Source organism: Myotis davidii, unplaced genomic scaffold (assembly GCF_000327345.1).
Source record: "Myotis davidii unplaced genomic scaffold, ASM32734v1 scaffold142, whole genome shotgun sequence".
NCBI classification, from domain to species: Eukaryota; Metazoa; Chordata; class Mammalia; order Chiroptera; family Vespertilionidae; genus Myotis; species Myotis davidii.
This window is the reverse complement of record NW_006294400.1, coordinates 4,340,504-4,361,118: the sequence shown is the minus strand read 5'-3', so window position 1 is coordinate 4,361,118 and position 20,615 is coordinate 4,340,504. Positions and strand designations below refer to the sequence as shown.

Below are 20,615 nucleotides of genomic sequence, written 5' to 3'. Positions count from 1 at the left end.
CCCCCCCCCCCACCCCCCAAAGAAAACCAACACTAGAGAAAAGACAGTAATGGAAGAAAGATGTCAAGTTTTTGGAAGCCAGAAAGCAGATGTTACTGAAGGAACGGTTCTCAACTTGGGTCATTTGCCCCCAGGGGACATTTGGCAATATCTGGGGACATTTTTGGTTGTTATAGCTGAGGGGTGTGCTCTCATCATATAGTGGATAGAGCCCATAAATGCTCCTAAACATCCCCAAATGTACAAGGACAATCCCACATGACAAAAATTATTTGCCTGTCCTGGCTGGTGTGGTTCAGTTGGTTGGGTGTTGTCCTGGGTTTGATTCCCAGTCGGGTTTGATTCCCAGTCAGGGCACATGCCCATGTCATGGGCTCAATCCCCGGTAGGGGGAAGGGGCGTGTGCAAGAGGCACTCGATGGATGTTTTGCTCTCACATCGATGTTTCTCTCTCTCCCCCTCTCCCTTCCTCTCTAAGATCAATAGAAAAATAAATAAAAATAATAAAATTATTTGGTCCAAGCTGTCGAGAGTGCCAACTGAGGTTGAAAACTAAAGGAGACTTGGTAGCCCAGAAAAGGCTCAATACTAAGGCTGGGGCCAGGGAATAGGGCAGCAAGCATCAAGGCCAACTCACACCAAAGAACTCCAAAAAGGTTCTGGAATTGAGGCACCAGACCTCTGAAAGCTAGGGAAAGGGTGCCAATAAAATTAAGAATAATTTGATTCTAAGATTCTTCTTTCGCAGCTCACTCAGATAGTCAACTGGCCTTCAAGCTTCCCTCTGGAAGAATAAATATGTACTTTTTAAAGGAACTAAACCATAAAGGCTTGGGGGACATCAGGTATAGCTGAAACAATGGAATAAGGCATTAAATAAAAAATGGGGTGTTAAATAAAGTTATACACGCTAAATGTTGAAATGCCATGACCCACTTCCCCCACTCAGCTTCTAAAACATTGGGAATTTACACTCTCCAGCATGAGAAAACTGACTAGTCCAAAAATAGAAGAAAAGATTCTGATATTGATATTTAAGAACCTCCCACCCCAAGAACCCCAAGTAGCCAGGCCTCTGATTCATTCTCCACAATAGCAAAACTTCAGTAATTAAACTTGATTAGTTAACATTTATAATTTGTCTGCTCTATAGACAACATTTAAAAGAACTTCCTTCCTGTGAATATATAGTAATTGTGGAGAAATATACCACTTATTCCAATAATTTAAAGAAGTAATCAAGTATACACCCCAAAGAATTGAAAATAGAGACTTAAGCAGATGTTTGTACACCAATATTCATGGTAGCACTATTCACAATAGCCAAAAGGTAGAAACAACCCACGTGTCCACTGATGGATAAGCAAAATGTAGGATGTTATATAAATACAATGGATTATTATTCAACCTTATAAAAGAAGGAAATTCTGACACATGCTGCAACATGAACGAACCACAAAGGCATTATGCAAAATGTAATAAGCCAAACACAAAAAGATAAATATTGTATGATTCTACTTAGATAAGGTACCTAGAGTAGCCAAATTCATGGAGACAGAATAGTATATGCCAGGGTCTTGGCATGAAGCGGGGAGTAGAGAGTTGTTGTTTAATGGATTGTTTAATGAGTACAGAGTTTCAGTTGGAAAAATGATAAGGCACAGGAGATAGATATTGGTAATGGTTGCACAACACTGTGAATGTATTTATACCAACGAAATATACATTTAAGGATGGTTAAAATGATAAATTTTATTTTATGTACATTTTGCCACAATTAAACATTAATCAAGTGCCTAAGTGGTGGTGATTTTATATTTAATTCTACATAGCACTATTTATAATCTGAGTAAAACATTTTGAAAATGTGTCTTAAGGCTAGGCTTGGTATGTCATAGCCTGTCAGAATGCAAACATTAACCTCTGCTCCCTCAGATTCAAGTTCACTGCTTTTAAGTCCTTAAGAAGTGGGACTGGGAGTCCTTATACTTATCCTCACAGATGCTTTATTTTACTCTCTTAAAAGTGAATATAGAAATATAGTAGAAGTGCAATTTTACTTGAGTAAATTTATCCTACTCAGGGAATCTTTATATGGAAACATTTTACTTACAACAGCAAAATCTCAAAATCACCTAAATGCACAACAGTGAGGAAACTGCAAATGGAATAATATGCAGCCATAAAAAATAACTCTTATGAATGAAATGGAAAAATGCTTATGTAATAGTTGATCTTAACTATATAAAAATACATTTTAAAAAGACTAGACTGAGACATCAACAGGTTAATAGGTGATTGCCTTTGAGAAATATGAATAATAATCCCTCCTTGTTTTTAAACTTTTCAAATATTCTCTACCTGTGTTTGCCTTTATAATGCATTATTTTATAGTGGGAAAATATATCTTTTTATTTTCTTTTAAAAATAAGTTACAAAAAACAAAAATTTAATTTTTTTCCTCCTATGTACTCACATTCTCAGGTATGCTGGGAAGTTCTCTGGTATCAGGCACAGTAAAATAAGAATGCTAGAAAAGAAAAGAAAAGCTATTTATTTTTGCAAAAATAAGCAACACGCACAGTATTCAGAGGTCAGGTACATGATCTGAAGATAATTTCTTACTCAGATGTGGAAGCAATTTCACTCACTGGAAATGTCTATAGAATCTTTTCTTTGGATAATGCTGGATTAAAGGCAGATGCATTAAATCATCAGTTTGGTAGATGGAGTTCTTTTCTAAAAGAGATGAACTACTTTGGAAGATACAAATGAACAGCTCAAAGAGGTTAAAGGCTAAATTCCCATATGATGTTTGCAGGTTTCTGAACATAAGAAAGCTGCATGCTTCATAATTTATTGTTCAATGAGGCAAGTGGACTCTAGGGACCAAATATCACTAGGTTCACTCAACAATGGTCTTTACCAACCAAATCTGCCATTTCATTTCAGCATCTGAGATTATATCCATCTACAGGCTGCTGGCAAAATCTGCCCGAAGGCCCAAGCGATGCTAAGGACAGCTCCAGCTGAAGGATGGCTGCACTGAGACTATTCTAGGTGGTGAAGAATGGAGGATTTCTCTTCACTATGCATGCTCTGCCAATAAGCCTCATGACTTCTAGTGCAATCTCCAGCTCAGTAGAGTTGAAAACTTCACCAGTTCAAAGAACTTTCAAGGAGGCATCGCCATGTGTGTAACATGAGTGTGCCCCTGAGTTAAATGACAACAGACTGAACTAATGATACCTCCCCTTGTCAGGAATGGAGAGAGCCCAGTGCCGATCAATTAAGGAGGGGACTATACAAAGGCCAGGAAAGGTCACATGCAGAGAAGGTCGGCTTAGCCATGGCCTAAGTTCAAACCCCCAAGTGACATTTAAGGAAGTCCTCCTGCCCCACCATTCCTGGGTAATTGCAAAATAAGTGGGTCTCTAGAAAAATGAGTTGGATAGCCTTCCTGAAATGAAAGGCATAGGGGACAACTGAGATGACAATGACAACAATAATACTATGAGCTGTTTGTCTAATATTTAACAGACATTTATTTAATGCCTGCTACATTGCAAGCTTTATGCCAAGTACTTTAGAAATATTACCTCTCGTTTCTATAACAAATTTAAAATAGAAATTATCTTCACATTGCAAATGGGTAAATTAAGGCTTAGAGAGGTGAAAGTAACTTGCGAAGGTCACATGGCTTGTAGTTGACAACCCAGTACTGAAACCAGGTCTGGATAATTAGAGCTGTGCTCTTTCCACTACAACAGGCTGTTTTACCTGCGCTTTTTATATGTAAATTATAGCGAAAGCCACCTGAATTAAAATAATAAAAACAAATTATAAAAAGATAACTTAAAAAAAAACCTCCACAGTGCATTCTTCCAAAGTCTGTGTGTCTGTGCCAAAATATTACCTATGAAGTATTACAACAGAGATTGTGCAGCATGGAAACTAGTCAACAACTAATTCAATTTAACATTAAGGGTTAAAATAGTGAAAGTAAAATACAAGGTTAAATTTGACACCAACTTCTATTCCAAATGGCTAGAAGGGAGTCCCAGGAAATGTTCATTAATGGATGTCCACAAGTGGCTGGAGTCATAAAGTAGTAGTTGGCACAGTGAGGGGGAAAGAACAAGGACCACAGAGCTGACACTTAACAGTTATATGATTTTTAGCAACTTCACTTAATAGCCTCAGGTTTTGAATCATAATATCTACTTCAGAACTGTTGTGAAGAATAATGTTATACATGTGAAACGCCTAGGATTCCATAAATGGTCTTTTAATAGAAAATCATGATTGCTGCTCTCGACTGCTAGTTTACATTTCCATTTTTCTCAATCACCTGTATCAGACACACAGAAATATTTTCTTGTGATTAAAGCAAAAAAATATCCAGGATTGCCATTTTATCAACAATTCAGGCTTTCTGATCTAGATGAAATTAGTGCTTCAAAATCAGAAATACCACATGGAGAAAGGAATTCCTTGTGAACAAGAAAGAAAAAAAAATCTGCTTTTACAGACGCGATGGATTGTAACTAGTGAGCCAATGCAGTTCCCAAACCAAGCAGTCACCAAGCTGTCCTTTGAGATTCTGTCTTGCTCCATCGCCCATGAAATGCTGCGACCAGAGGTCAAAAACATTCCTAGAAACCACTGGTACGAAACAGCTGCACCCTCCCTGCAGTTTCTCCTGCCTCTGCGATGGTTTGTCCTTGAGGCCTGGCAGCCACTCAGGGGAAGGAGTGGCCCTTCTCCCCCAGCATCTGGTGACCCAGCCAGGCTACTCCACAGCTACCTGTCGGATGTCATTACAGACTGAAGTGGTGAGATCAAGCTGTTTAGGAAAAGGGACAGCGGCAACGGCAAAGGTGGCCTAGCTGTGCGGCGATTAGTGAGGCAGGTTTAAAGCTCATGTCTTCATCTTCCCCATGGTCTTCCTTACATGAATTTCTGCAACAAGGTTCCTTTCCTTCCCATGCTCTATTAAAGTGAGTAAAAACCTCTACTAAGTCTCTTTTTCCTTCCTTCTTTTCTCCCTTTCTTTCAACACTTATGGCCTAGTGCAGTGATGGCGAACCTTTTGAGCTCGGTGTGTCAGCATTTTGAAAAACCCGAACTTAACTCTGGTGCCGTGTCACATATAGAAATTTTTTGATATTTGCAACCATAGTAAAACAAAGACATATTTTTGATATTTATTTTATATGTTTAAATGCCATTTAACAAAGAAAAATCAACCAAAAAAATGAGTTCGCGTGTCACCTCTGACACGCGTGTCATAGGTTCGCCATCACTGGCCTAGGGGAAGGTTAGCCCTGGATTTGAAAAACCCCCATCTTCTCACAATTAACCACATAACATTTTCCTCTCTCAGCCTCATCCATGACATGAGAATGCTAATATCTATTTGTAATTGTTGTGAAATGGGCATATAGGATGAACTTAGTAAATAATATTTTATAAGTTATTGGTAATAATACTGCTTTCAATTTGATCATGAAAAAACCAAACCCCTATGAGATGCGCCCATTTTCTTTAAGAGGGCAAATACCAAGATAATAACCACTGAAGACAATACTGTTCCTGGTTCTAGTGAAGCTAAAAGACAAAACTTTTTAAACATTCAGACCCCACAACATAAGGGAAATAGCCCCTGTATAAGCAACAGCTGGCCAAAGCATGTCCATCTGAGAATACTGATGGAGGTGGTGACAAGGGTTTGACTCAGGAAATTCGAAGATTCCAGTAACTGAAATATGGAAGCACACGTAAGACTCAGATCATGGGCAAAACTACGACGAGGAGTGAAATCTCCCAATTTGTATAGTTCAGAGGATTTTCCACCCTAGCACACTACAGAACATGCAGCGTGCACACAAAAGAGCTCAAAGAAGTTATTAGTGCAGGCCAGGAACTATGCGAGGCACTCTCCATCTGTGGGGGGATAAGAAAACAGATAGTCCAATGTAGCGTGACTGAGTACTGCTAAGTGTACAAGATGCTTGGGACAAAAAAGAAAATCTTCAAGCCTCGGGGGTGGGTATTGAGGGGGATTTCTTGGAATTAAATCCGAGCTGAGTTCTGAAGGATGAATATGGCGTACCCTGGTAAATAGGGGAGAAGTGGTGTTGAAGGCTCAGAGGGCAGCAAGATGGGCTTCAGCAAAGGGACATTCACAGCAATGCTGGGAGGCAAAACGTGAGGCAGGACAGGAGATGCTAGTGAAGGGATGACAGGCAGGAAGAGAGGATCCAGGGACATTTGGGACCCATTGCTCATGGAATCCCAGAGAAGGGAAGAAATACAACTCCCTGGCCTGCCTTGAGCCCAGAGGTCTCAGAGAACTTGGGGTTAGGGTGTGGAACGTGCAGACGACAAAAGATGACCCTGTAGGGCTAACTCCGTCTTACTGTTAATAGTGAAAGGGTTATTCAGTGATGGCTGGTGTCCTGCCCACTTACCACGCTGAGATGAACAGACACTCCAGGGTCAGGGATGGGGAGTTTGTGCAGAGTTTCCAGAAGCTCATGCCACTGACTCTCCTGAAAGAAATAAGAGGCTTCAGTAAGCAAATCAAGGCTGAGCCCTGAGTCAGAGACCTGCAGGGAGGCCTGGCACACAGTAAGCTGGGGCTCCTCACGACTGAGATGTTGGGAGGTGCTGGCCGCCACTTGGGAAAAAGTGGCCCTTCGTCCCCAGCATCAGGTGGCGGAAATAGGTTTGATATTTAAGGAGGGCTGGACAAAAGACACTGCTTATAGTTCAACATAAGAGCCAACTAGATCCTCCCACACCAAGTTTGACATTTTCTACTCAGTGAGACACCTACCATGACTGCCTTTTATGAATCACGTACCATAAGCTCTCAGCAAATCTATCCTCTCAACTCCATAGCAACAACTTTTAAATGCAAACAATCCTCGCTTGCAGGTCGGGGGTGATGGGGAGAAATAACAATGACACTATAGATCTTGTCTTCATCATCATTACCCTCAATTAATTTTACTGAGTGTTCACTGGGTACACATGGCAATCTCCAATTATGGAAAGTTAAAAATGAACTACGTATAACAGCATGCAAGATAGGATGATGGCTGTGCATTTTAATTAGTGAAATTAAATACGAAGCAGTGCAAATTATTTGACTGAAAACATATTCACCTTTAAAATGCTCAAAAGAACACTGCTTCCAGAATTATCCAAAAGCCATTTCTCCCATCCTGTAGCATTCTCTGTTAATGTAATAGTAATAAGCTCACATTTGTATCCTTTTTTAAAACCTATAGGATCCTCACAACTACCCCACTTTACAGATTGAAAAACTGAGGCTCTGAAGGGTGAAGCCACTTGGCTCAAATCCGCCAGTTAGTTAGTAACTTGCTCAGCCAGGAGCAGAGCCCTCTCCATTGCTTGGCAGCTGATTTTCAAGGAAAGTAAAAGAGGATGAGTTCAGATTAAAAGCCTGTTTCAATCTGAACTGATAAAATACTCAATTTTCTCACAAAGGAGAGAAATGTACAAGTGGATGCATCAACATGTCTAATTTTGTTCTGAAACAATTTCGAATTTAAAGAATAATTGTAGGACAGTAAAAAATTATTTTTTAGTTTCTGAACTATTTGGGAATGATTTGCTAACACTCTACTCCATTTTCCATAAATGCAAAAGAACACTCCCTACATAACCACAATTAATAATCAAAATCAGGAAATTAATGTTGATACACTACCATCTAATCCTCGGAGCTCATCATGTTTTGTCAACTGTGCCAATCATAGCAAAATAATCCAGTTCAGAATCACAAACTGCCTTTAGTTATGGCTCTCTAGTCTTTATCAGTCTGGAACAATTCCTATCATTCCTAGATTTGTATGAACCTGACAGTGAGACCGGTCATTTTATAGAATAACCCTCAATTGTCTGTTTTCTATTGATTCAGATTCCCCTAACCCAGCCGTGGGCAAACTACGGCCCGCGGGCTGGATCTGGCCCGTTTGAAATGAATAAAACTAAAAAAAAGAAAAAGACCGTACCCTTTTATGTAATGATGTTTACTTTGAATTTATATTAGTTCACACAAACACTCCATCCATGCTTTTGTTCCAGCCCTCTGGTCCAGTTTAAGAACCCATTGTGGCCCTCGAGTCAAAAAGTTTGCCCACCCCTGCCCTAACCCCTTTATTACTGACTATGGTACTTTTATTATGGGACATGTCCTATAGAAAATATGAGAGAGAAAATGTCTCTATCATTTAATAATAATGTATCACTTTAATTTAAAAGCTTAGACCATTAAAAAAAAGAAAATATAGGAAGTTAGACATATGGACAAATATTCATCTCACTAAAAAATCAAAGAAATACAATTAAAACAATGAGACCTGTTCACTTGTTAAATAAGCAACGGATTCCACAAATACTGGCGAGAGTAGGGTGACTCAGGCACTCTGTTAGTAAAGAGTATTTTTAAAGAAAATAGCACAGTTCTTTTGGAAAGCAGTTTAGCAAATGTTCTAAAAATGTTTATGTCCACTGACCTTACAAAGGCCCATCTGAGGTTCTACTCTTAAGGAAACAATCTAAAATGAAGAAAACACTTTATGCTCAATGATACTAATGGCTGCAATTATAATAATAAAAAAATCCCAAATAATACTCCCAACAATAGGGAAATATTTTAGTAAATCAAAGTTCATGATATAATGCTATGCAGCCATGAAAAATGTTTACAACAATTTTACTAGCATGGGGGAAATGCTTTGGTTATTAGGGTACCTGGTGAAAAACGTGGTAAAATATGAACTAAAGAAGTCTAAATACAACCCCAGCTGACCCTTGCCATCCGTGGAAGATACTTAGCATATTGTTTCTTCCAAAAGCATGGTAAGGTATAGCTGAGCTTTTTAACCAATTTTCAGACCCTTAAAAAAAAATACGGTAAAAACACAACAAAGTGTTATTAAAATGGGAATTCGGACAGCTGGCTAGGTCAATGGCCTGCTACATGTTTCACTCACAAATCCCAGCTTTGCAGCATGACATGAGCAATTCAGATTTGTGCCTCAGCAAAATTATAGTAATACCTGTCGTGAACTTTCAGGGTTGCTTGGGACCATTAGATAATACGGATATTAACTCTGAATGCTAAGGATCTATTTATTATATATTTAACTCAAAAATTAAAGGAAGAAAACATCCCAAGATGCTAGTGACACTTATGGGGGTGGGAGCAGAATATGAACATGTAGGAGTGGTTTTCTCTTCCCTCCTACTATTTTCTGAATTTCCCAAACTTTCTATAATGAGAATGCATTACATTTTTGGTAAGCGATTTGGTGAAATATAGAGCATATATTACTTTTATAATCATAAAAGTTAAAGTTTACTTGTTAAATAGAATAGAAGACAAATACCTGTCCTTTTGTCGTGTAATCTGCCAAGATGTTAAGTAGTTTATAAAATACTTCGAACCATGGAAGATAGCTGGGGAAGAAGAGAAAACACATGAAATATTAGTATGCAGGGTCAAAACTTTAACCAGGAGTGAATTCAAGACTGGTACATTTCAGTTTTTCTCTACATCCTAAAGAGTCTTCCTGTCGTAGTCTGTGCTGGAAACCCAGACTGGTGAAATGCTAATTATTTCTGGGATTTTAAAAAACTGCCTGGATAAGACGGAGGATTGAATGTTCATTATAAATTATTCCTATGCCTCAGAGCTAGAACAGGTTCATAGAGAAGACATTCAAAGCAGACTCTGCAATCAGGAACTAACTCTGAGTAGCCCCCAGGCCTCTCCCACCACACCCACCCTTTCCAGGATAGCTTCTATTCAAGTTTCTCATGATTAGACACACACAGCCACACTCACATGCAGCACTTCCACTGCTGGCAGCTGCAAGGTGTCCCAAAGGCCCCAAGAGCCCGAAACCACTCATCTTGTTACACCAAACATTCTATTACTTATTGTATTTATTGTGGGATGAGCACTAACTCTCCATCCCCACTGCCCTCCACCAAGTCCTGACTACCATGTCCCTTTACTCTGATAACAGCATGCACCTAACCATAGTCCACCCTCTGTGCTGCTCTTAGAATGGTCTTTCTAAAATGCCAGTCTAAGTGGCACGTTGGATTACAAGCAAATTCCTGCAATCATCCCACTGCTGCAAGATTTCTTAGGATGGTGTTCACGTTTCTCCACTGTCAGGCCCTTGACTGCCTCTCTGGTTATCTTCTCTCAACTTCCTCACATACATCCTCTCCCTGCAGCCTCATGCTGAGCATGTGCAGGCAGCCTCAAGCCTGCCTCTGCTTGTCTTAGACTTGGCCCTTTTCTCCCTCCGACCTTCATGGGAGGTCAAAGGGAGGCCTGGTCCTCAGCAGAGTGCCCAGGTTCTCACACTCAGCCTCAGCCTCACCGAATTCTTTCCTGCTACCTCCCCTCTCATGCCTTGATTCCAGCTCTTCCATGCGGCCCTGAGCATGTGCCTACTCTTGTTATAACATTCCACACATCAATGTAACACTCAATGGTGGATCTGTTTTCCCAGCAGACTGTGCAGAGAGGAAGGATCACGTCTTGCTTTACCTTATCTTCCCAGGGCCAAGCACGCAGCCAGAATGCCATCAATGCTTAGTGTTGACTCAACAACCAAAATTAAATAAAGACTAACAGCAAAGGCACATTAGTGTCTCAGAATTGCTGCTGAAATATACCCCCCAATCCCAAGAAGTTTTGTCACTTAATTTAAATGGCTTTATTCTCTATAAGAAACTTTCCGAAGCAACAAAGAGTCATGTGAGAAGTGTTGTACCAAGCGCTGGTCCACCCCCACAACCGCCCTGCTGAGCTGACAGTGTCCGTTGCTGATAGAGCTGGACGCAGAGGGAAGCGCTGATGCTGCTCAACTCAGTCCTGCCGGGCGGAGGGAAATCAGCGCCCTGCACAGATTACCGGCCGCAACACCGAGAGTAATATATGAAGTGAGAGGCAATCAAGGGGACAGATAAAGTGCACAGCTCCCTATCACTGACGTCTGTCTGAAGCCAGCACATGCTACTGTAAAATTTAAGTAGTTTATCAGAATATACTGATAAGCAACTTAACTTTTCACTTCTAGGACAGCATTATCACTTATGTTAATATGTTTCAATCAGCTCTGGCAGCTGCATATTGACTATTACAGGGCAAACCACTGCTGCCACTTTACACAGCATTCGCTTTGGCAGGGAGATGGAAACATTCAAGAGGGATTAGGGAGGAGATAAATTTCTCCCTTCCTCGTCTGTTAAATAAACCTCAGCTGAGTTAAAAGCCATTCTAGTAGAAACAATAAATCCCCTCAGAAGAAAACTCTTGTCCAGATTAGAGGACTCTTAGTAAACAAACTCAACCAAGGATTACAAATTTCTTTTTCCTGAAAGAAAAAAATAGCACTAGTTAAATCTAGGAACTGAAAATCAGGAAGGAGGATTATAAAAAGCAAGAAGAGAAAGTATGTCCTCGCAAGGAAACTGTTGCCTCATATAAATAAAAGTTGAACTCCTTTTAGAAATACTTAAAAGTGACCCGGGGCAGGCTGGGTTCTCTGATAATTTAGGACTCGGTATGTATGGAAGCAGCTTTGGCCACTATGTCCAACTGACCAGCATCACTTGGGCGGAACCTCCAGCCTCCCTGCCCCGTCCTGCTATGAGGATGAAGGAAGGTGACGTCGTAGGACCGCCCGGCCCTCAGCAGAATGCTCAGGTTCTCAGCCTCAGCCTCACCAAATCGATTCTTTTTGGCTATGCTAAGCAGAATCCTCAGCCACGGGAGGTTTCATAGTTACGCTGGAAATCAGCCATTTCTTTCTCCCTTCGGCCTGACCGGACACAACTGTTCTCCACATGTTGTCCCCTGTGCACTGACAGATGAATATCTAGTGATGGCAGCGTTAAGGTCTTGAAACCAAAACCCAGCTGTCTTCTTCTTCAAAGGATCCCTCTTTCCCCTGTTGGGAGGCCAGGGTTCACAGCTGAACTTTATCCAGTGCCGTTTCCTGTACCGCTTCATTAGTGCTGGCACAACAGCTCCATGCCGCCTGCGAGCTTGCAGGTGAGGCCATGGAGACCCTCGCTCCATTTTGTGCTTGTCTGTCATCATAGAGTAAACACCACTTCCCAGTCCAGAGACAGGAAACAAACACCCATTATGTGCTACTCCCTGGACAGCTAAAGGAGCTCCGGCCGGCGCAGAGCCTGCTCCACGTGCTACCTTTGTGCTACTGCGCGAGTCCTCACCACAGAGCACCATGTGTGGTGGGTTCAGACCAAGGCTGGGGCCCGAAAGACAAATATAAAGGGTCCCCGTAATCAAGCAGGCTGTGGTCCTCGTGGGAAAAAGAGGCACATACACAAAAAAGCGCAATCTTTCCCAACTACTTCATGGAGCTTAGGCTTTTGATCGATTATAAAATTATAATGGAGCATTATCAAGACCCAATCAGCAGAGCCCTGATCGGAAAAGCCTGATTCCCAGGCCCTGGCCTGGATCCAAGCTTCTCTCACCAAACTGTGTCCCAGGTTACTTGGTCCCAGGCTCTGCCCTCACTCCCAGGCCTGACATCAAACGAAGAGGCTTTTGTCTGTGTGAGGCAATACGAAGTCTTAAACCTGAGAGGAGCTCCGGCAGCTCCTGTAGGATTCCTACAAACTGCCTCGCTGAAGTGGCCACCTGGCCCCTGTAAGCCGTGCAGGGGCAGGTTCTGGAGATAGGGCATGCAGTCAAATGGCTCATGGTCAAAATCACCTATAAAAGGTCTTAAATTGCCTCCTCCATACATCAGACACGGTTTGTGCAGATGTAAAATAGTGGGCCTGAGTTTGAAGAACTGCTGAGTGAAAATCGTCTATGTTGGAACCTGTGAGCTAGGTGAGCTGCTTACTCTTGAGGTGACTCAGGAACTGAGTCCAACTGAGAAAAGACAAGTCACTTTTCTTGCTCCACTGAAGGCACTGTCAGGATAGTCATTCCCGCTGCCGTGTGCTCATATATGTATGACTGACCTTGGGTGATGGGATTCCACTTTAGTGTCACGAACAGCCAGAGAGCAGGGTGTGCGGGCTGCAGGGCAGGAGATGGGGGTAGGGTAGGGGAAGGGCAGAAGGACCAGACTCTAGAGGGCTGCCCATATGTCAAACCAATGGACCTCCTTAGTCTGTAATCAGCAGGGAAACAAAGGGACAGTTAAAAAGGAGTAACATTCTGCGCAAGAGTTTTCAGAACCAGGTAGAAAGTGATTATTTTCCCCTCATCTTACACCTCAGCACAGCCCAGTGGATCTTAGCCTTATCAGCGCCAGCGTCTATCCTGCTGTCCTGGAGGAAATCTCAGATAATATAACCTAGTCATGCTCATTATTTGAAAAAGATCAACATAATGCTCTGGCTCTAATGTAGACGAGAAATAAAAAGAAAAGGTCACTGATAATAAAAGTTTCACATCTAAACACTCGAGCACCATTATATTAGAAGATAACAATGCAGATCCTCCCTGGGAAGGACTCATGGCAGAGCTGCTCTACTCATGTCTAGAATAAAGCGTTTCCGGCTAAGAAGAGTGACACGGAATAGGGCCTTTCATTTTCTCTGTAACTTTCCACTGTCTGAGGCGCTCTTTCTTCAAACTCTATCTTGGGTACTCAAGGGGTGGTATCCCTTCTTTTAGTCCTTCCTATCAACAGATTTTGACAAGATTCCTTGAATGGCAAAGCACTCCTTGGTTAAGGCTTTTTGGCACTGAGTTTTTAAAGCTTTCATATTAAAAAGGAAAAAAAAAAACCACAACACCCGGAATTTAAAAATGCAGAGCAGCATGGCATATACTGGGGAGAACACAGACTTGAGTCAAATAACCTGGGATGAATCTCTGTCTTGGTACTCATTAGCTGTGACACCTTGGGAAAGCAGTCTCTCCAAGACTCAGTTTCCTCCTCTATGAAAAGATGTACACCACCTAATGAATGTAGCTGATGTGTGTACACACCCAGTCTGGAGCCAGCAATGCTCTTCCTGCCCCTCTGCCTACTAACCCTCTTGCCAATCTCAGCTTTGGGAAGCTCTCTTTGACTCTTGCTGTCTGGGTCAACATTCTGCAGGAATTCCTCATGCTCTGCAGTCGTCAGAGCAGATGGGAAAGCACAAGCTGTTATAAGAAGAACATTCTCACCAATTGATGTGACCGCTTAAACTAGGAAGTCCCCACTCAGCCCTGGTTTGACCTAACATCAATCCCTGCTCCTCTGTCAAGGTCTCAATTGTTAAACATCTACAATAAAATGTAAATTGGTCACAAAGTAATACTACAAACTCATGCAAAGAATGCAGGATTTCATGAAGCCCCTGTTAGGAGATGTTGGACACCTACTCAGAGATGAGGCAAAGTGACCAACAAATGAAGGCCTGGCAACAAGGAACAAAGAGAAAAATCAAGAAAGATGGTGGCACAATAGTCACATCAAAAGAGAATGAATTCAACATCAAAATATTAAAAGAGGCCTTGGGGAAATCCTCATAGCTTTGGAAAAATTACTACTTTTATGGATACTGTGAAAATCAAACATAAAGTGGTAAGATGTCAGAAAAATGATGACTTCTCCCCTAAAAACTACTTAACTCACCATTTATTCTAGGAATAATGCATTATAGGAGTAAAATTTATTTTCAAAAATTTATTTTCTTTTTTTTCCCAAGATAAATCCTAAATAAGCTTTCCCTCCATTTTTACTATAAAATTTTGGTCTCCACTTAAATAGATGCATTTGACTATGGGGCCCTCATGGGCTTCCCCGATATTAAGACTCATCTTAGTTTATAATATATGCTTGTTTGTCTTCTCCATTAGTGTCACCTTCTGAGAGCAAAGATCATGACTGTGTATTGACTGTTTAAACTCTAATGAGTGCCTGGCCCATGTCAAACAGTCAATAAATCAGAACTTCCCTCGACAGATGTAAACTCATCGCTATAGTTTCTACTAAGGCATTACCGCTAGAGCTATAGAGCTAATAGTTAACCAACTCTTGTTGGAGGCAGAGCTCCAAATTTAGGATGCAGCATTTTGGTTAGGAAAATAATCCAGAACTAAAAATGATCCCTGCTAATGAATTGCTAGAGTCTGTGACAAATTAGAAAAGAGTGAGAAAATGTTTAAAGTGAATATTTAAAGTGAATTAAACCCAGATTGATTATTTTAGTTTGGCAACATAATTTTTTAAGTGCAGGTGAGCCTTTAAAATTGCCAAGACTCCTCAAATCTGTCAGTGTATCAGGCCCAATGTTCCCCACAGGGTCAGCTCCAAACTTCTTCTTCTCTCGTCTCTAACACATTCCTCCTGGCCTTAAGATACTCTTCTCTTTCCTCTCTTCCACTTCTCATGTCTTTTCATGGAAAGTAGGAAAGACCCAAGATCCTAACCACACTGCCTTCTATAAGACGTATCTTCTCCCCCATTGTACACAGCAATAAGCACTCCCACTTTTAAGTATAACAAACCCACCTATATATGTGTGGTCTACAGTTCTCAAACTACAGCCTTAGCACCTAGGTGTACACATTCCTCCCCATACGAAAAGCACACAACTTCCTGAGCTCCCCACATCAAACTTCAATGAACATTTCTATGGAATTAAAAATTGAGGTGGTATTTACAGTCCAAACACCACACATTTCCAGACCATTCATTTTTCCAATGTTGCAATCAGTTATCTAACTATAAGTCTCCCACATTTACTACGAAACACCCAATATATGCCTGGCACTCTGCAAGGTGCGTAGGGAATGAGCCTCAGGTCCCAGCATTTGGGAAGCTCACAGTTTAATGAGAGAAGCAGATATATTGGAAGATAATGTCAGCAGCACTGGGTCAGCACCCTCATAGAGGTTCATAAAGAGAACAGAGAAGAGGTTCAGGAAGTCTTCTCACAGGAAGTGACACTTTGCTGCTAAACTTTACACAGAATGCAAAGGCAGGAGACCCACCTGGGTTTGGGTATCAGCTCTATCAATTACTAGCTGTAGCCCAAGTCATGTTTCTCCTTTCCCATGTGTGGAATGGGGATACAATGTCCACCCTCACATGGCTGTTATGAGGGTGAACTTTATGTGAATACACCCTCCACTGTGCATGGAATGGAGTAAGTACTGGTTTTCATGATACAATTGTATTATTATTGCTAATATATCAGAAGTCAGAAGAACCTAAATAAAAGACAACCCTCTTTGGGAGACCAGAGCCTGTCTCATCCAATCTTAGCATTCTGCTTTGCTCACAGCTGCTTATCTCGAATTGTAAATTTATTATGTATCCAGATAGGCTCAAGAACCTCTGATTTATGTCCATAATTAACATCCCATTGTGATAACTATTATATCTATGCAGGAAAATATATTGTATGTACTGAATAAATAGAAATATTAATTTGCATTAGGAAAAAACACAAAAAGCTGTCATAAAACATCTGTGCTTATATAAATCTATCCAAACATACAGTTTGATCTGATTTTGGAAACAGGCTCTTTCTTGATGGGTATTCAATAATTGTTGCTTTTAGGGAGTGGGTTCATCATCTTTTCTGTGACAGTAATACCGTGATTGAGGGAGATTGCTGCTCAGGAGGAAAGCACAGAGGCACTTTTGTTATCACTGGTGAAGTGTTGGTAACAGAAGATCTTTGTAGTAATGATACCTGTGCTGACAATTCAGCGTAATTCTCAGATATTTTCCATTGAGCCCAGAGAGGGTGAGCACACAGGCCTTTCATCATTTCCGAAGAGTTTATGATGCTGCCTACTCCTGAATTCGCTCACCTGCAAGGTTTTTGTTTTTGTTTTTGTCTGTCCCCACCCCCCATTCAGAGCATCTTATTTTATGGCTTAAAGTACTACTGTAATATAATGTAATGGGTTAGTGAAGTTCTAACTAAGGCCCACCTTTTGGAAGCTCTCAGAGACTAAAAGAGAAATACACTGTCACAACTGGGAAAAAAAACCAAACCACACACACAAAAGGGAAGAAATGGCTACACAAGAAGTCCTGCCCTGCTTTCAGTAGTAAACAAGCAAATTAATTATCCCACTGAGACCGCAATTGATACTATTCTCATTTTAGAGCTGGGAATTGAAGCTAATGAGGGCAAGCGGAAAACATTTATCAAATATTAGGTGCTCAGAGGTTAGGTGCAGGTAAAAAAAAAAAAAGGAAGAAAGAGAGACAGGCACACAGAGAGAAAGGAGCTGGTTAAATAAATGTTTTAGAAGGCAAAGAGTTTGGGACCAAAGGGAAACTAATCTAGCACCAACCCCCCAGTTGTCTTACAACAACTCTATGAGATGAATTATCATCCCATTTTACAGATGAGAACACTGAATCTCAGAGAAGTGAAGTGACGGCCTTAGGACAACACAGCTGCTAAAGCAGAGCTAGACACAAAACTGGCCCAGTATGATTTGTATCCTAATTGCTTCACACGACACATTAGCTGTGCAACATGATCAAATAGAATGTTCAGCTCTGAGATAAGGATTTGAAATCCTTACCTTGTGGTTCTTGCTGTACTGTCTGATAGAGTGAAAGCTCACCTGCCAAAGCCCATTGGCTCTAAGTGTTCCGAGTGGTCCAACTTTGGCTGCCTCCCAACAATTCCGTGTATTTTCTTATTCTGCCAACTCCAGGGACACTGGTCATGTGTCAACTCTTTATTAGTTTAGGAATTAGTGTATGTTTTAGATTCAGAAACACAAATATAAACAGCTTGATTTAAAATGCTTTAATCAAACATGGCAGAAGAGAGATTTAAGTTTCCAGTCTTCATGTTAAGACTCACTGCTACCTTAGATGTGTATTTTTAAGATCTTATCTAGAAAAACCATGGCCTGTGTCATAGATTCTTAAACAGACTGTGTTTCCCTTTTCAATTTAAAGCATAAAGCTTTAAATGTATGCTTATGGTGACAATTAAGGAAATGCTAGATTAGACAGGGCATCAGTTTTCCACGAATAGCACTCATTTAAGTTCATTTCCACCCCAGATCTCTGCCTGAGTGTTGTATCATTCAATCGCAAATCTCTCTATAAAAGTGTCTGGCTGTCTCTTAAACCCATTTACGCTTTATGCTTCAATGCCTTTCCCTGGCAACTTTTTCCATATGCTTAACTTCTTTCAGGGAAGCAGTTCTGTCTCAATTCACAGAACAGCACACCAATCAACACAGGCAGGCAGGTACAGAAAGGAAGAAGGAGAGACAGGCACACAGAGAAAGTAGGATATGAATGTAGCTGGTCCAATAAAAGTAACATTTTAGAAGGCAAAGAGTTTTAGACCTAAAGAAAATGAACCTAACACCTACCCCCAAGCAATCAGAGAGCCCTGAACTTGAATTTATAACCCAAACACTCTGTACCATATGCAACTTGAGACACACAACTGGTAGCACTACTGGGGATTTATGACTTATGACTTGTTCATATTTAATTTGTAACCAAACACTTCCCCTTCCTCTTAGCTACCTTAGAACTCTTGATTAACTCTTGTTTTCACAGGTCAGAGGTTAAATAAAGGAAGGGAAGCATTCTGGGGTGATACTGCCCAGAGCACCACATCCAAGAGTGACCTGTGCAAGGAACATTAAAATAAGTGATAAGGCTGGAGATTGTTTTAGACAGCTGATGTTCAAAGACTCCTTTGGGTACGAAGCAGGACCTTAAGGTGAGGGAGCTGCCCCAACAAAGACAGACAGGAAACTGCTCTCAAGTTACCTTTCATGACAGAGCAACTCTCTCACTAAGAGGTTTCTCCCAAAATGTTTTTGGAAATGAAACAGGATTTTGAGGTAAGGTAAAACAGGAACTATTGCAAGCCAAGCAACCCTTCTCCTTGCTTCATTCTACCACAGACATCTGTCTGCCCACCAACTTCTCCTACTCAAAGAAAACCTGCACTGTTATCTCATTTTGTGGCAGACCTGGGCCAGATTGAGGGGAGCAAATTTCTCTATACAAAATTAATCACATAGAGGCACAGCTAATCTGTTGAACAAGTTATATGTAATCTGTCCAACTGCAAGATTCATCTAGTTCCAAGTACCTTTACTGCTGTTATATCCAACTGATAAAAATAGTAATAATAGAGACCACCATTTATTCTGGAACTACCAAGTACCAGGAGCTTTATATGCATTTGCTTATTTACTGCCCCATCCTTCTGTAAGTATGCACCATTACATCACCAGGTAACAAATGAAGAAACTGGTGCACAGAACGGGTAGGTAACTTGTTCAGAGTCACACAGCCACAAAGTCAGATCCAGGTTTGTGTGATTTACTATGCCAGTAGGCACTTTTCTTAAATCAATCTGTCTCAGGAAATAATATCAGTGAAGTGCACATCAGACAGCACTTCGCATGTGATTGTTTTCAAATTGTCAAAATGGGACAATCATTAAACTCATTTTATAGAAAGCCAGCATTCATTCATTATTTCATTCATTCACTCATTCACTGCCTAATATAAGCCAGGCTTTGGGTAGAGAGTTGAATAAGGTGTAACTTCCACTAAGGCAGGCTCTCCGGTGTGAAACTGTTATGGCATTAGGAATGATCTGATAGAGGCAACAAGAACAAAACTTGGAAAATGTAGGATGTAATGGCTGGGTCGCTCTGAAAGGAGGTAAGGTATACATTTCCTCTGGACTACATAACACAGACACAGCATGAGACAGGCAGTTGCCTCAAGTGAGCCCTGCGGGAGGATGTAGGAACCCAATCCCAAGCAAACTGAAGAGCTGGGAATCCAGCACTAAGTTGGAACATAAGATGCCATTAGCTACTCTCCGTTTTTACCGTGATAAAATAAGATAAAATAAAATCCTACCCCTCAGCCACTCCTTAACGTTTTCTTTAAATATGTTTTAATAGATTTCAAAGAGAGGAGGGGAGAGAGAGAGGGAGAGAGAGATAGAAACATCAATGATGAGAAAGAATCATTGATTGGCTGCCTTGTGCACACCTCCACTGAGGATCAAGCCCGCAACCTGGGCATATGCCCTGAATGGGAATTTAACTCCTTAGTTTTAAATAATCTTTGTGCTTATGCCTGATTGCATTATTATAAGCCAAGAGAAGCAGTCTGTAATATCACAAAAGCTAAAACTGGCATTATTAATAACCCCTCAAAATATGATAGCACAGAAGAAGACAAAGTATTTGGTTACAAATCAAATATGAACAAGTCATAAGTCATATATCCTGAGTTCTGCTATCAGTTGTGTGTCTCCCTCAAAAGAAACCCTAAAAGTTTAGAGGAGGCTCAACCAGCAAAGTTCCTACAGAAATAGGTTTCTCTGAGATACACTCTTAACTCATATAATATGAGAGAGAACAGGAAATAGGCCTTTCAATGAGTAACTACTAAAAGCAGATTATTAAAATGAAGATCAGAAAAATGTATGCATGAATCACTTTTATTATATCGTCACCAGTTCTTTATCATGTATAATATATACACACCTAAACCATGTGCTAAGAGAATGATTACATAAATTATGTAATTAAAATATATAAA

General features: G+C 40.8%; 1 protein-coding gene across 1 annotated transcript in view; it reads right to left on the bottom strand.

Annotated features, from left to right (window-relative positions):
- The window catches only part of DENND1A (DENN/MADD domain containing 1A), a 446,857-nt gene that overhangs the window by 235,573 nt on the left and 190,669 nt on the right, over positions 1-20,615 (bottom strand). The window contains exons 6-8 of the mRNA XM_015567102.1: positions 9,426-9,495; positions 6,474-6,554; positions 2,477-2,530 (exon numbers count right to left, since the gene is read on the bottom strand). Coding sequence (XP_015422588.1) covers positions 2,477-2,530; positions 6,474-6,554; positions 9,426-9,495 — 205 coding nt within the window. The remainder of the gene's footprint in view (positions 1-2,476; positions 2,531-6,473; positions 6,555-9,425; positions 9,496-20,615) is intronic.